We start from the raw sequence: 17,281 nt of genomic DNA, 5'->3' as shown, positions 1-17,281 counted from the left end.
CCAGGCGTCCTTTTTGCATCTATACTTTTTTTGACTTTTTTATTTAAAAAAAAAAAAAAAAATATATATATATATATACACACACACACATATATATATATATACATACACATATATATATCTCCTTCAGTTTATGTATGATTATTATAAAAAATTTAAATATTGCAGATTAAGTGAAGGTTCCCTGACAATCTACCCCTTCTGAAACAACTGTTAATATACTCTTCCCAAGGCAGATAAATATATATATTATAAATGTGTGTATTAATATAAATGGAATCATAATATACTTTGTGTTCTGCCTCTTTTCATTTCATCCAATGATGAAATTTTTCCCCGTCATTATACAAAGACTAATATATTTGTTCTTTACTTGTGCTGTAGTAGTTTATACTTCCCATTTGTATGCATTCCTGCCTTTTTTTTCTTTCTTTCTTGACTTTTGCTAGATTGGTTGTTTTCTTTGTTTTTTCCAAAGGTTTGAAAGTTCTGACACTGCGTCTAACCTTTTCAAGTGAGAGGCAGAACATAGCGGTTAAGAGGGTTCCTTGTTGCTTAGACTCAGATCTTGACTCCCACCATTTGCAAACTTAGTGACCTTGGACAAGTTACTTAAGACTTCTGTGCCTCAGTTTGTTCCCCCTAAGTTAAATTGGGATAATAATAGTATCTACTTCACCCTCACAGGGTTATTGTAAGGTTTATCAAATTATTAAACATAAAGCTCTTAAAATACTGCCTGACTCATTCAGAGTAAACACTTGATAAATGTTAGCTCACATTAGTTTATGTATAAATAGTATTTTTACTTATATTTTAATAAATGTATTCAACTTATATTTATCAGCATAAAAAGTTAAATAGACTTTATGATTACCTCTATCAAGTTCACCTCAGATCAAGATGAAAGTTTTAGTGTGTTTTTGATTGTCTCGTAGCTGTTAAATAATTTGGAATTTAGTTTCAGCTTATTATTATTTTTTTAAAGATTTTATTTATTTGACAGAGAGATACAGCAAGAGAGGGAACACAAGCAGGGGGAGTGGGAGAGGGAGAAGCAGGCTTCCCGCTGAGCAGGGAGCCCGATGTGGGGCTCCATCCCAGGACCCTGGGATCATGACCTAAGCCGAAGGCAGACGCTTAACAACTCAGCCACCCAGGCACCCATCAGCTTATTATGTTTTTTTAATGTTTCTCTTATTTTAAGAATCTATTCTTAAAGTATGCATTAATCTTTATGAGTATTTTTTCAAAATTAGTTCCAAATTGCTCACCACTTTTTTTTTTTTTTTGTACTGCAGTTGCTTTTTGACATTCCTTGTTCTACACTTGATCTTAGCCAAAAGGCTGAGAAGCGATTGACATTCCTTGTTTTAATTTACTATTTGACTGGAACACATTCTAGCATTCTAGTAATTGTTTTTCTGAATAAGTATGTAAGAGACCCTGCATGTCTGAAACTGCCTTTCTTTTGCTCTTATACATAATTGGAATTCTTTCAGAATTCTGTCAATATTGCTGTGTTGCTGCTTAGTATTTAGTGTTACATTTAGGATGTCTGATGTCTGTCTGGTTCTCTTTCCTTTGTAGGGAGCGTATTTTTCTTGGTTCAGAGCTGTAAATTTTTTTTTTCTTTTTAGAATTCAGAAATTCTACCAGGATATGTGTAGGTATGTGGGGCTTTTTTTTTTTTCTCCAGTGTTCTCACTGACCTTCAGTGGGACTCTGAAGTATAAACTCTGCTTTTGGCTAGGGTATTTTTCTCCTCACTACTACTTCCATCCCCTCCAGTCTGTCATGCTGGATGTTGTGTCTTCTGGATCTGTTTTCCCTGTCTCTCATCTTTTTTCTCATAATTTCAGTTTCTTAGTTTTTCTACTCTGTATTCTGCGTAAATTCCTCAATATGCTCTTTTAAGCTCTACTTCAGTTTTTATCACTTTTCATTGTAGTATTACTTTACTGTTGAGTTGACTTCATTATTACTGTTTATTTCAGAGTGTGCTTTCTTCCGTGTGCCCCTTTAATAAGTTTCTTGCTTTATCAGTGTAGTGTCCTTTCAGATCTCCTCTTTAATCTCAGTGACATTAGTTATTAGAATTTTTAATAAGTTTTCTGTGCTTTCATGCCTTGACTATCTCACTGAGGTCTGCTTGGTTTCCTTTATAGCCCTGATTATCTTTTTAACATCTAAAATTTCCCATTGTCTTTGCATACTTATAAACAAAAGTCGACTCTAGGTCAGTGTTTGATTCCCCAGTGGACTTCAGTTTTCCCCTGCTTTCTTTCCTCACACCAAGAAAAAAGTGGGCATTCTTAGTGGTAAAGCCTACTTCACCTAGCATGCAGGTGAGTGAGGCTTCCTGCTCTGTTTTAGGGTTTAGAGAGGGTTCCCCAATCTGTATTTTACTGTCTGGAAGCTCTCCAAGATAACTCTTGATAAGCAGGCCCTACATTGACACTGCTTGGCTGAATTACCTTCCTTTCAGCCCCTGCTTCACTGGAGGTCTCCGGTCCAGCCCTCTCACTCCTGGAGATCTTCCACGGGTGGACCTCACTATCAAATTTCAGTTCCATTTCTGATTGTTCATCAGAGTTAAGAAAGTTTCAAGTGCTACCTGCTTTTTAGGAAAATAATTCAAGTGCATGTTGCTTGTAGAGTAAGTTTCCATTTGTCATTTCTCATTTACTTGTTCATTCAACAGATACATATTTTTTTAAGATTATATTTATTTATTTGACAGAGACACAGCGAGAGAGGGAATACAAGCAGGGGGAGTGGGAGAGGGAGAAGCAGGCTTCCCGCGGAGCAGGGAGCCCAGTGTGGGGCTTGATCCCGGGATCTTGGGATCATGACCTGAGCCGAAGGCAGACGCTTAACGACTGAGCCACCCAGGCGCCCCAACAGATATTTATTTTAATAGCTGCTTGTGTCAGGAAGTATATCATGTATCAAAATGATTAATACAAAATCCCTATTTTCATGGAGCTTACATTTTAGTAGAAAGACTTAACTAGGTTATTAAGAACCTTAACACCAATGGGGCCCCTGGGTGGCTCGGTTAAGCAGCCGACTCTTGGTTTTGGCTCAGGTTATGACCTCATGGGTCATGGGATAGAGCCCTGTGTTGGCTCTGCACTCGGTGGGGAGTCTACGTCAGGATTCTCTTTCTTCCTATGCCCCCCTTGCTTCCCTGTTCGTGCACACGCACTCTCTCTCAAATAAATAAATCTTTTTTAAAAAAAGAAACTTAACACATTTTCTTCCATGTTTTTATATAAGGAAAGAGTATTTGTTTTTCTTTACTGGCACTGTACTCCTCTAATGAATAATATATTAATGAAAATAAATGGAAAGTTTCATTCAGAAATTACAAGAAATAAAAAGAGCCAATTAGTGAAGAAAGAACATAGTCTGTGTCTGTGGGCAAAGTAGTAACAAAATCTTTTCCCTTTCGTCATGAGAATCTGACCTTCAGTTAACTTTCTAGGTCTATTCCCTAGAAACCTGGTAGCATCAGCTATATTTCTAGGTAACACTGCCATAGTAAAAATGATCACTGAGAAAATTGCACGTAGACCAGAAGGAACTATCAGTGAACTGTGATTGCCTGATGCAGACACCATAGCTTTTGGCTCCATCGAGTGCAGTGATTCTTATAACTAGGCATATCCCTTGTGGGGACCCTGGAAGGTATCCCTATGGATTTGTTTCAAGAGATGTTAGCCCCTGTGCAGCATGAGGCTTCTAAGCCAGGATAGTCTCCAGACTCACCTGATGTGGGATGTCCTGTCCTTGCCCCCGAGCTGTCCGTCCTGGACAAGATCAGAGCTCCCACACGGCTCTGTGGACTGCTGAGTGGAGGGCTGGGAAAACTCCCTTAGAGGAGTAGCATGAGGCTGCATGAGGCTGCACTGCCCGCAAGCGGTGCTTCTGTCCTGTATCCTCGGTCAGTCTGATGCCAGGCGTGGCCTAGGATAGCCCTTGACTTTGAGCGTTTGTTGAGCCCAACAGTCACTGCAGTGTCTGAATCAGGCCTTGGGATCCTGGCAGATATTTTCCCCTGGGTCCGTTAGGAGTCTGCTCTTACTCTTAGAGATAATTTTGATAGTGTACTATACTCATTCTCCTTTCATGTAGACTCAGGTTTCTGGGAATTTGGTCCTCATTCCTCAGGTGGAGGATTACATAAGCAAAATATGTGTATTGTTTGTTTTTCTCTTTTTCTACAGAGTTGACCCCTTATTTGGGATGTGTGAAAAGTTTTTACAGGAAGTGGACTTTTTTCAGAGGTAATTGTTTCATCACCTTCTAGCTTGTTAAACCTTGGCTGTGCAGAGAGTAGCACGTATGGGGCAACAAGAGCAGTCACAGGCCAGAACCCTTGGCTTAACCCAGTGCAGCCAACCTGTTTTCTGTGGCACTGTGCCCTAATTGCGTATTTTCTTTAGTGCTATATAAACCTCTTTAAACTCAGCTAAACGTACAGTGGTATAATGAAAACATCAGGAATCATTTGGATTCAGCATTCAGCTGGGCCACTAAAAAGACAAGGACTACATGGTAAAACATAAACTTTTTTGTTGAAAAATTGTAACTTGTTTTCTTTTCTTTCCACCACTGTTCTTAAATTTCCATATTTTTCTATAATCTACAAAAAATTGTGCCATAATTCTATAAATAACTTTTATTCTGCAGTACGGCTGTTTTCTCAGAATTCTGTATGGAGTAAATTGGTTAAAACAGATGCAGTAGATGAGTGGAAGGCTTGGTGAAGAAGTGGTAGTTGAGTTAGTGACCAGACACATGGTGTGCTGGCAATGTAATACTAGGAGGAAGGCATTTATAGGATTTTATAGTCTTAACATTTTTTTTTTTTTAAGATTTTATTTATTTATTTGTCAGAGAGAGAGAGCACAAGCAGGGGGAGCGGCAGGCAGAGGGAGAAGTAGGCTCCCCGCTGAGCAGGGAGCCCAGTGCAGGGCTCAATCCCAGGACCCTGAGACCATAACCTGACCCGAAGGCCAATGCTTAACGGACTGAGCCACTCAGGCCCCTAGTCTAACATATGTTAAGTCTGATATTGCATGTGTCCACCCCTCATCCTTGCCCCCATGAACTTCACCAAACCTGAAGTTTATATGACTCTATACTAGTCAGTCTTCATGTGGGTGGGTGATAAGAGCTTCCTGTAGGGCTGAGTTGCAATACCACACTTCACCAATAGGCGCTGCTCTCTAGCAAATGATACACTCTGCTCGGCCCTTTAAGATCCTGGCTTCAAATCTCAACTCAGGGATGCCTGGGTGGCTCAGTCGGTTAAGCGTCTGCCTTTGGCTCAGGTCATGATCCCAGAGTCCTGGGATCGAGCCCCGCATCGGGCTCCCTGCCCTGTGGGAAGCCTGCTTCTCCCTCTCCCACTCCCCCTGCTTGTGTTCCCTCTCTCGCTGTGTTTCTCTCTGTCAAATAAATAAATGTTTAAAAAAAAAAAAATCTCAACTAAGTTCATGCCTTACTTTTGGTTTTAGGTTCTTTAAGGTGGAAAGTGTTTTTGCACAGTTGGGTTGAGGAGACTTTTGGGAAGGTGATAACTCTGGTATGCCAAAATTCCTCATCTGTCGTTTAGAGCTTAGTCATTTAGAGTTCCTCATCTGTTTAGAGTTGGACTTCATTCAGCCCCTGCATCCCTGCACTATCACCTCCTCAGTGAAATATTTTTTGACTGTCTCCTTCTACGAGGCAGAATTACTGTGGAATCAGCACGGGGGATGAGTTACTTAACTTTTTAAAGCCTCAGTGCAACATCATTTTCTCTGAATCTCAGTGTTCCTATCAACAAATATAAGCCTCATTAAGATAGGCATTTTCTTCTCTTTTGCTCACTGTTACGTCCCTGGTGTGATAGTACTTGGCACTTGCTAAGTCTTAAAGACGTATTTGTTAAATTACTTAATGAATCTATAATATGAAAATAATAATTCCAACAATGCACAGGATTGCTGGGAGGACTAAATAAGATCACGTAAAACACAGAGTATGCCTGGCACATACGGGTATTCAGTAAACAAGGCTCTTAGGATGATCATATCACCAGGGCATAATTATCCGGGTGCCTGGCTTTCTCAGTCGGGAATCGTGAGCTCCTTCAGTTCATCACGTCTCCCTCAGGGTTTGGCATATGTTTGGGGTTCAGCCGGTGTAAATGAATGCCTAGTCAGTTGCCTCTGTTTGTTCCTCCAGGTGTTTTATCACTGATTTGCCCCACCTACAGGACAGCTTTGTGGACAAACTTCTTGACCTTATGCCCCGACTCATGACGTCCAAACCTGTAGAAGTGGTCAAAATTCTACAGACCATGCTGCGACAGAGTACCTTCTTGCACCTTCCCCTTCCAGAGCAGGTCAGGCCAAGTCTGTTCATACAGTCAGAACTGTTCACCTTGGTGATCTTCTTTGACCAGTTGAGCATCTGGGCGAGGGCCTTTCCCCTGATTGGCTCCCACATGTCCCCCTGCTAATCCGGAGACAGAAGGGTGCATGGATCATATTTTGTTGCCCAGGGATGACCTGGCTTTAGAATCACTGTGTTTTTTTCTTGCTTACAGATCCACAAAGCTTCGGCCACCATCATTGAGCCAGCAGGCGAGTCAGACAACCCTTTGCGGTTTACGTCTGGGTTGGTTGTGGCCCTGGATGTCGATGCAACCCTGGAACACGTGCAGGACCCTCAGAGCACTGTGAAGGTCCAGGTCTGTCAGGGTTTGCCCCCATGGGTCTTCCATACTGACTGTAACTTCAGCAGCCCTGTGATTTCTACCTGAGGGACAGAGAGTGGGGGGAGGAGGGGGAGATGAGTCTTTATGAGAAAGAGTCTGGGTGTGAATCCCATCTCTTCTGCTGACTGTGGTTTGGAGCAAGGTACTTTAAACTCTGAAGCTCAGGTTCTACAACTAACAAATAGGAACAACTGACGTTGAAAGGAGACGAAGTATTTTATATATACCAGTATATATGAACTGATACCCAGTAAGGGTTTACTGAATGACAGGGGCCTTTCTAGTTTTGTAATGTGAGGTGAAGACTTGGTATTTTTAGGGCTACAAGCAGACTATAATAAATGAGTCCTTTCCGGGCTCTGGGTGGGGCAGCTTGGTGAACAAAATTTAAGGGTTGAAAAAAGCAAGCGCTAGGGAGTATTTTTTCCTAAGTTAGATATATTAGGGACACATGCCAAATGCAGTAGAGACACTAATCAATTTAGACAGCCTGCAAAAAGACTACTGCTCCCTCATCCATCCACCCACTCATCCATCCATCCACTTAGCGATGCTTACTCTGTTGCGCATGATAAACACTAGGGTTGCGGAGGTGTCAGAATTCCTGCCCTCAGGATGCACAGTATCAGTGAAAGACAAATGGACATGCAGTTATAAAACCGAAGTTCAGTCATCATTCAAATGTGCACAGGATCAGAATACTGTGGTTTCTTACTAAATACCTGATTGCTCACATACTATAGGCCTAATTTGGGGAACCCATGTGCAACACTGCCTTCTGAAATAAGACCCAGCTGTTGAAATGGAGTGGACTTATTCTCAAGAACAAGACACTGACTGGTTCAGTGAAGTAATGGAGCTTTGTACTGACTCAGCTTCCAGAGTGTGAAACCACTTGGAAGTTTCAAAGGCAGGAATGAAGGGGAGCACAGTATGCCACCCCAGATACGGCTCTTTGGCATAAAGATTATTTGGGGATAATTATTTTCGAGAGGCTGAAGACACAGGAGAATCTCAGAAAACAGAGAAGTTGCCCTTTTATGAGGTAAATTTACATTTATAAGGGAGATCACCATTTGTAAGGGTGTCTCCCTCTGTACCAGGAAGAGAAGGATGACTAAATCTCTAGAAACTCTTAACAATGGGGCAGGCACCAACTTAAATTTGCATAACAGGGGCACCTGGCTGGCTCAGTTGGTGGAGCGTGCAGCTCTTGATCTCAGGGTCCTGAGTTTGAGCCCCCCCCAGATTACTTTAAAAAAAATTTTTTTTTTTTTTAACAACCTTACCCTTGTTTATTGTGCTTGTTCATTGAACCAAAACTGGTTCCCTCCCACCGCAATGCCTTTCTTTTGTCTTTAATGGAAAATGGTATTTAAGGTGATGACTTGAGCCATTTCAGGGAGTTAATCAGTTTTCCTGGGTATTTCCCATGTATACAGAATGTATACATGTTATTAAACTTGTGTTTGTTTTTTTCCTATTTATCTGTCTTTTATTATAGGAGCGATGTTAGCCAAGAACTTAGAAGGGTAGAGGGAAAATTAATTTTCCTCCCCTACAGGTTTATTTCCAGTTTTTAGCTACCATAAAAAATTCTGTAATATACTTAAAATACACATACACATGATGGAGAGAATTAATTTGGAGAGTGTGGTTGGAGGCTGAGGAAAAGAAGGGCTTTGTGGAGACACCCGTGCATGGCGAGGTGTGTGTGAAAAGATGAGTAAGAACAAAGGATAAGGGCTAGAGGAGGTATTTGGGCAGAAGGGCTACGAATAAAAGTAGGGATGCAGGCATTGACAGTAAGTAGAGTCTGAGGACAGATAGCCAGGAACAGGCAGGGAAGGCTTCCTGGAAGAGAAAAGAATGAGTCAGGCCCTAAAGATTTGCCAGTGGTGACAGTAGAGGGAAAAAACCCTCTGGCTTCCCAGTAGGAATTCCTTTTTTTTTTCTTTTTTTAAAGGAATTCTTTATTATAAATCATAAGACCTACAAAGAACTAATTCTGAGTTGGCTGTGAAGTTGTACTACAGGTTTCCCCCCCACACACATTAGTGGTTATCTACCCTACCTGCACTTTAGAATTACTCAGGAAGCATTAAAAAGTAATGATGCACAGGCCTCAGCTTACACCAGTTAAATCAGAATCCTGAGAGTAGGGCCCTTGAGTACCAATGTTTGTTTTTTTTTTTTTTAAGAACTCTTACGTGATTCTAATGTGCAGCTAGAGTTGAGAACTACTGTTTCACATTTATCCCTGAGAAAACGTTCAGTGACCAACTGAGCATAAATGAAATTGCAGGCAGATTATTTAAGGGTCACAAGCTAGACTCTACTGAAAAGTCTCCAAAGCCACTGTACCACATGCATGGCCAGACCGTTCTGCCACCTCTGCAGGTGGGGAGGTGGGGGACTCACTGCCCCTTGTGGGACAGCTCTGATGGTAGGAAGGTGCTGTCCAGACCAGCACTTCCTCTGTTCTGGGCAGGTGGAAGGTAATTAGTGTAGCCAGGGTACCGGGGTGCAAGGGCATCTGGCCACTTGTCGTTGACCAAATCCGAAGACAGAGAAAGGAGTGGTGGTGAAACAAGCCAAGAATTCCTTTCAGTGAGGCCAACCCGGGAAGACAGTGGACTAGTGTCTCCAAAACGGTCTCCCAAGTGCTGAAAATACTTACAAGTTTCTATGAAGAAAATGTGGGACAAAGGTCAGTGGGTACGTGCAGGTGGGCAGTGAAGGTCAAGTCACTCATTGTCTTGGAGTTAACCACGGGGGATCTTGCTGGCTCAGGGCAGTTCTTATTGCTTGAGGGGTAGTTTTGGTTACTATCAGAGGATGCTTTGCCTTCTGGGTCTTTTGCCTGAATTAAGAAATAACCTGGAAAGAAGAACTTAAACAATTAGAAAGTTTGAGATCAACATGGAGGCAGTTGAAGTCTTCTCTCATTATGGAGCAGGTGGGCTGAGACAGGCCTCTCCAGAGTTTCAAGGTTGAAAGGCCTGTGCAGTTCCCTACTTTGTCCTTCTCAGTAGATTTCCAGAGTCCAGGCCCTCGGGTTCTCTGGTAAGCTGCATTTGTTGATTTAGTTCATTTGTATACCGTGGAGTGCAAGAGGCTGTCCGCACAGATAGCGCTGAGGCTCCCCTGAGGTGTGAGGAAAGTATCCTGGCCGTGTGTGAGATTTGAGAACTGGCCAACTGTTAAAAAAAACAAAACAAGTCCAAATTGGAGTCATTTGCCCCCCACGACAGGAAACCAAGACTTAATTACTGTTTCAACCTATTCCAGGAATGTGTCCTTCCCATTTTGTACAGCTCTTCAGAACATCTCTCTACTTGCTAGACTCTTAATAAAGCCAATTAGATCTTCAGATTTACTTGGTTGAATTGTGTTTTTTAACAGAGCAGACCCTTCATTGACAGAAAGAGCAGTAGAATGTGCATCTTAGCATCTTATAATCTAGTGGAGAGAATGCAGTTACAAAATTATTCTTAATACTTGGTGGTTGGTGTTGGATGCTGGCCCGTGATATGGTTGAGAGCCAAGGAGAGAGAAAGTCATCCTGATGGGGGTGCCTGGGAAGGCTTTTCACATCAGGATTAGTGTTTTTACCTATTCTTGTACTTAACAGAGGCACTTTATTCCTATCACTTCTTCACCCTGAATTCAGGGGACATTTACCAAACACTGCTGTGTGCTGGGAAAGGGAAAACAGAGATAGCGACAGTGTTGCCCCCCAGCTCCAGGAACAGTTTTTAATGAAGGCTAGTGTCTTCTTTTCCTCCTCTTTTGAGGTTCACAAAAGACAGCGCAGTTTTGTTGAAACTCATAGCTCTTCTGTCCCTTCTTCTCATTTCTCTCACCTCTTAGGTCTTATATCCAGATGGCCAGGCTCAGATGATTCATCCTAAGCCAGCCGACTTCCGGAATCCTGGCCCAGGGCGCCACCGGCTTATCACTCAGGTGTACCTCTCCCACACTGCCTGGACAGGTAAGGGGTCAGTGGACCAGGTTGGACAGGAAAATATGTTCCTGGGGACCACACTTACCCGTAGGCATTTGATTTTTTGCACTTTTCAAAATACACGGTTCTGTCAGGCCTGCTGAGGACTATACTTGATTTCTTAAAGAGTTTAAAAACCCAAACTGGCTGCATTTAGACTCGTTTGCTGCATTGCATTGATTGCTTGAGGCACAAGATTTTGTCAGAAGATATACAGGAGATTATAATAGAATGGAATCTCCTGGAAGGAGCCCTTGGCTGGATGCCAGCACACTATTTTCTTGTCCTAACTCTGCCACTGACTTGCTGCATAGCCTTGGACAAGCCACTCTCCCTTCTGAAACTGTTTCCTCACCTTCAAAATGAAGATGATAGTACTCCACCTAGGAGTTAGTTCTGAGGCTTGCTCTGTCTGGAAATTAAGCAGTTTTATGTTTCTTACCCCAAATTAAAATTGTTCTGTTTTTGTATATGAACCATTCAGTTCATTCCCCTAAAACAAGTAAAATGACAACTGTTACTGCCCTGCCTTCCCACATGGGCTGGTTTAATGTGATACTTTTAACAATTTGTGAAAAGATAGGGAAGTTACATAAGTATTTTTAAAAATTCTTAAGAATAAAATGGGACAATACAAGTGCGTGAGACATGACATTTCAAGCATGTAAGGCTGCTTTAGAAACTTGAAAAAGAGACTGTCTACAGAACCTAAAATGTGGGGGAGAATTGGCCTCACTGGTATTTCCTCAATCACTAAAGATGATTCAGAAGCATGATTGCCATGAAATGTGGTTTATTTTAGAAATAGGTGGATGCCTTCTAGAATTTTCTTTCACTGAATTATTAAATACATGAGTAACTAATGCCATTATTAATGGTTTCCCTCTATCAGGGGTGTTAGGTGGGTATTAATGACATAATAAGGTTCTCACAAAGAGGAAGTAGGCTGTTAAATATCAGGACAGCCCCTTTGGGCGTCTAATCAGTGACCCTGGGCCTGGCACAATTGAGGGAGCATCCAGCAATGCTTTTACCCAGGATCTTCCTCCCTGAGCATCCCTCATTTCATATCCTTGCTGCCTGCAATGTTCTGCACTACCACAGGAAGGTAGAATTTCTTACTCTTTTTTTTTTTTTCTTAAAGATTTTATTTATTTATTTGACAGAGAGAGACACAGCGAGAGAGGGAACACAAGCAGGGGGAGTGGGAGAGGGAGAAGCAGGCTTCCCGCCGCGTAGGGAGCCCGATGTGGGGCTCGATCCCAGGACCCTGGGATCATGACCTGAGCTGAAGGCAGTCGCTTAACGACTGAGCCACCCAGGCACCCCTAGAATTTCTTATTCTAATCTGTTCTGATAAAAGGGATCCTAGACATGGATGTGATATGCTAGAAAGATATGCTGTGGGACAGCATTGTTGTGGGAGGCCAAGGCTCAGAGAGGCACATCACAGCATGTTAGATCTCAGAAGAGCCTCAAAAGTCTTAGAAGGGCCTATTGACTTACCATGGTCATACAGCAAGTCCTTGCCTGAGCCAGGGCTACAATCTAGGCTTTCACGAGCCTGAAGAATTCTAATTCATTCAGGATTACCTCCTCTGAGAGATTGCTATTACAAATCTCTCTTTTAATTCTCAGCATAGCACTTTATTAGTGTCAGAAGTTTTCTCATTTAATTGTTTACTGACTTTCCCATTAGAATGGAGGCTCCACAAGAGCAGGGAACTTGTTCATCATCTTTACCTCTGTATCTCTGGTGCCTCTGTGTCATGTGTCGTTAGAGCCTGAAATGTAGTAAGTGCTCAACAAATAATGAAAATTGAATACAGGATTTTAAATGTGCAATTAAAATTTATTTAATCCTTAGACTGACTTGGAGGTAGGAATTAGTATTCTGCTCTCCATTTTATAGATACATAAATGGAGGCCCACATAGCTGATCATGGGGGCCTTGAGGCTGGCACTCAGATTTCCTTACTCCCAAATCCCTTGAGTTTTCACTATACCACGTTCCCTTCTGACCTGGGACACTAAAGTGAAACGTGTTCTCATTCTGAATGCCCTGTGCCGCCTTTGTCCTAATCCAGGAGATGGGGCCTCGTGCTGGGGGGCGTTTGCTACATGTAGTCCTTCAGCAGCTCCCTACCAGGGGCCTCTCCTCTGAGAGGCAGGGGACTGCCATGTCAGAAGCTTTGAGTCACACCGACCCCATTCCAGATTCTTCCTCCCATGCTGTGTCATCCTGAGAAAGTGATTTTACCTCTCCGTCTCATTTTCTTTATCTGTAAGATGCAAGCAAGAATATATACCTCCTAAGAGAGCTATTCTTCAGGCATGATGATTTGTCTCACATAGTCTTTTATCTTTTTCTCCCACTGTCTTTCCTCGTTTTCTGTCCCCTCGCCTTTCCTCTGAGGGCAGTGGTTTGAATTGCCATTCTTACTACAGGCAGAGAGGGCATAATGAACAGTTGGGGTTGAGTCCTCTGACCTCGCCAGGATTTGGCTGAAAGTGCTGTGAGAGTTGGGGCTGGGTTGTGGTTGGGGTTGGCAACAGCCTTCTGGGACAAAAGAGGGGAGCAGAGTGGGAGAGCTGATACTGGAGTCTGATGCCAGAGAGCAGCACTGGTTTCATTACAGATATACCCCATATTACACGGCTGTGTTCGTACCACGTGGCTGGTAAATGGTGGAGCTGAGGCTGCTCTTGGGCTGGCTAGGTTACTCTGGCTTCGTGGGAGCTTTTCCCTCCCTGGAGGACAGCGATTCAGTCTCTGCCCTGCTCCCTAGAGAGAAGTCTGGAAGTGACTAGGAAGAGGTCTGGAGTGGTATTGAGAAGTCCTGGGACCTCTGCCCTTGTTCATTTAGATCCATCCAGCTCTCATTCTTGTCCTCTGTACTTCTTAGCATTGGGCTAATCTTTGACACTTGCACATTTTGCTCCAGTCACATGAAATTTAAGAGGATATCCAAAGCTTACTGTGTTTCTGGCACCTTTGCACTTGCCCTTAGGCTCTTCTGAAATTCTCTCCCCCTCCTTTGTAGAAGCCACGTGGTTAACAAAGATTAATTGCTTCAGTTTATGAAGTGGGTTTACATTCTGTCACTGGTGTGGATTTCCACAGTCACTTAGAACCTCTCAGAGCCTTGGGACTTTTGGGCGGTTGTGGCAGTCTTTCATGGTGTGGCAGGGTAAGAACTCTTGGGGTTGTGTGCTTGGCACAGAGCAGGTATTCTATTCTAAAGCCTTCCTGGGCTCCCTCCTCATTCTTCTTAGAGCACTGTGCCCCATTTGTAACTGTCTGCGTCCCCAACAAATGGTCAGCAACCTGAGGGCTAACTTGCTCACTAGGGCCTGCCACGTGCATGAAAGAAAGGTTTAGTGACATGATTTTAGGTCCCTGAAATGGGTTCCTGTTCACTGGTGAGAATGTTTGGTCAGAACTGTTTCCTAATCAGGGCTGCTTGTCCACTAAGATGGTAGCGTCTGTGGTCTGTGTTGATGGTGCAGCCCTGATGCCTGAGCCCAGCCACACAGGAAGAGCATGGTTATCTGGCCACGAGCAGTAGCCCTGTGCAGGCCCCCGTGGCCCTCTCTTGAGGCCAGAAGGCCTCTGAGGCAGAGCTTTTAGCTCGTCTCTGATCAGCCACGGATCTGAGCTGCAGGGAGCCCACGGGGACGGGAGGAGGAGGTGGCGGAGAAGCAGCACGTCTGCATGTCTGCAGGCCCAGGCCTCACAGGATTCAGGCTGGGGACGTGTCTTTGGTGAGGGGGAAGGGAGGAAGACAGATGTACATCGTTGTGCTTTAGAGCTCCCCACCCTGCAGCCTTAGCCTGAAGCCACGGGTGGGAACAGGGGTCCCACTCCCACTGCGAGCTCAGACTCAGGACAGAGCAGCCCTGCTCCTCGCCAGTGAGCCAAGGGGTTGTTGAAACAGAAGGGTCAACACTGGACAAGGTGCAGGCTGGTGGGAGCAGGCAGGGCTGGAGGGACCAGGAGCGAGGTGCAAAGTCGGGGTAGCAGGGTGTATGGACGGGGCAAAGCTGGGCTGGGGTGGGGGGTGGGGCAGGTGGTGGTGGGGCCCGGGCTGAGCATCTCATCAAATACCATTCTGAAGCAGAGTTTGTAAACCCTCCTGCTTCCATCTTTGATGTTGCTTTGACTTGACATTTCATCCCAATTCCTAGCAGTGGCCCAGTCATAGAGGATTTCTTTTGTCTTTTTTTTTCCAGAACCATGCCAGGTAGAAGTCAGGCTGCTGCTGGCCTACAACTCCAATTCCCGCATTCCAAAATCCCCGTGGATCGAGGGTGGCGAGGTGTCACCCCAGTTGGAAACCAGCATCGAGGGCACCATCCCCTTCAGCAAGTCTGTGAAAGTTTACATAATGCCCAAACCCGCAAGGCGCTGAGTCACCAGCAGTCTGTAGAGCCGAGGCCTGGAAGGCCCTTCTTAGGTAGCAGAGTGAGCCAGAAGCCTAGAGCACCTCACCTGGAGATGGCGTGTAGGCATGAACACCGTGACCCGTATAATCTCATCTGGTGTCAAGCACAAAATAAATTATTTTGCATTAAAAAACCAAAAACCTTCAAGTCTACACCACCTCCTTCCCTGACAACCCTCCTCCCCGCCAATAAAGTTGAGAAAACACCTAGCTGTTCCAGTTCCTGGTCCTTAAAAAAATTATGTGCCTATAGGTTCAACATTTATATCACATGGTTACATTCCTCCAGTGTGAAACAAAGATCCAGTTTTGTAGCCACCTCTAAAGAATGGCTTACTGGAGCGTAATCTTGTTTTTTAAATCAACAGTCTGTTTGCCAGGGCCCAGGCTTTCACAGCTGTACTTTCTCACCACCGATGGTTCCTGAATTGCCTTAGACATCACTGTCTTGCTGAGAAGCTCTTTCCCTAACTCAGGCAGTAGCTGGGCTAAGGACTGGCTGAATAGCTGGAGAATGAATCATTTTCATCCCTGAGGGAGATTCTTGATCTTGCCTGTCATTACCCTTAGAACCAAAATAATACATGAGGGCCATATTTTAGGAGAAACAAGGATTATGGAAAAGAGTGATCCAATGTAAGAAATAAAGGCATTTCCCACTACATCTTTGATGACTCCAATGTTGGAACAATAAATGCTCCAGAGATGTTAACTGTGTGAGGGCCCATGCTCCTTTACCTGCCATTTATCCTTGCTACAGCCAACTGAGTCTTCCAGAGACTTCAGAGTGAGAAGTCTGGGAGGCAGCCTGTACAGCAAGTAGTAAAGCCTGTCTTCATTCAAATCCAAGACGGTTCCTGAGGCCTGGGCTCTACCACCTCTGGGAAAGTATATGGAAAAAGCCTTCAGATCTTCAGCTCTCTATGCCTGGGTTTCCTCTTAGCCATAAAATAGAGATAATTATACCTTAAGTGTTGTTGAATGGGTTTAATCAAATAATGCTTGGTAGAATCTGAATCTGCAGGCAGTCTCGATCCTATGTGCTACTTGGAAAGCTTATAAAAATAATAGCAAGATTATAGAATTACTCAGGTGGTGCTGGAGTTTGAATTCAAGCATGTTTGGCTTTTGGTTTAATGCCCTTGATTTGTGCCCGGCAGTGATTGTTAAGCCTTTTCTGTGAAATTAACTCATTCAATCCTCACAGCTACCCTATGAAGTAGGTACTGTTATCTTTGTGTGACAAGCAAGGTAGTTGGAGAATTTTGCCTCAGTCACACAACTAGTAAACGACAGAGCTGGGGTTTGAACCCAGGCAGTCTGGCTCCAGAACGTCATCCCTGCTAGAAAGATCTTCAAGGAGCTAGCTTACTTTTCTAGTGTGCTTGCTTGTTTTGTATATCTCAGGGATGTGGTATCAGTGGGCTCTTGTGTATCAACAAGATACCCTGACAAAAGTGCCTACCCTGGTGATAAAATGAAGCTGGGAGCTAGGCCTAATCCTATCACCGTTCTTACCCAAGCACCGTATGATGATGGCTGGGTCGGAGCGTGAAGACATTGAGACCCATGGCTGCCCACCGAGCCCCATGAGCACTAGCTATTGAAGGCTATGCTGCATCCTTTTCAGATATGGTACCCCTGCTATAAAAATCCTTCTAGGTTATCCCCCATTTCATCGATGGGGAAACTGAGGTTTTGAGGTAATGTTTTTCCCCTAAGGGGCAACGCCAGGACTTTATCCTAGGTCTTAACACCCAAAATAGAGTATTTTTTTCCACCAAAGGTAGAGACACACTAAGGGGCAAGTGGCTTAGTATCAAGGTAAGTTTTTTGAGCTGCATTAGGGGATAAATTGTCCATGTTGGATGTGTTTAAGCAGAGGTTGAACAAGCTCCCTGACAAGTTTCTTGCAAAGGAATTCAAGTATCCTATAAGAGATTGGACTCAACCTTTTAAATTCCTTTGACCCTGAATGATCAGATGCTAAGAAATATGAGACTGAATTCATGGTAAAGCCAAGGCTGGAACCCAGGCCTCCTGATTCTTTTTTTT

The 17,281-nt window shown here is 43.7% G+C and overlaps 1 protein-coding gene across 2 annotated transcripts in view; it reads left to right on the top strand.

Annotated features, from left to right (window-relative positions):
• INTS4 (integrator complex subunit 4) overlaps positions 1 to 15,938 on the top strand; it is a 110,824-nt gene extending 94,886 nt beyond the window's left edge. The window contains exons 19-23 of one of the 2 annotated variants that reach the window (XM_006739512.3): positions 4,233 to 4,292; positions 6,241 to 6,400; positions 6,605 to 6,748; positions 10,649 to 10,769; positions 15,015 to 15,938. In XM_006739512.3, the coding sequence (XP_006739575.1) occupies positions 4,233 to 4,292; positions 6,241 to 6,400; positions 6,605 to 6,748; positions 10,649 to 10,769; positions 15,015 to 15,193 (664 nt within the window). In that variant the 3' untranslated portion in view covers positions 15,194 to 15,938. The remainder of the gene's footprint in view (positions 1 to 4,232; positions 4,293 to 6,240; positions 6,401 to 6,604; positions 6,749 to 10,648; positions 10,770 to 15,014) is intronic. The other variant, XM_031034733.2, reaches the window with a different exon arrangement.
• The last annotated feature ends 1,343 nt before the right edge of the window (positions 15,939 to 17,281 follow it).

The sequence above is a fragment of the Leptonychotes weddellii genome, chromosome 11 (genome assembly GCF_054177405.1).
Source record: "Leptonychotes weddellii isolate Sample4059 chromosome 11, ASM5417740v2, whole genome shotgun sequence".
NCBI classification, from domain to species: Eukaryota; Metazoa; Chordata; class Mammalia; order Carnivora; family Phocidae; genus Leptonychotes; species Leptonychotes weddellii.
The sequence above is the reverse complement of the archived record's forward strand: the minus strand, read 5'-3'. Positions and strand labels throughout refer to the sequence as shown.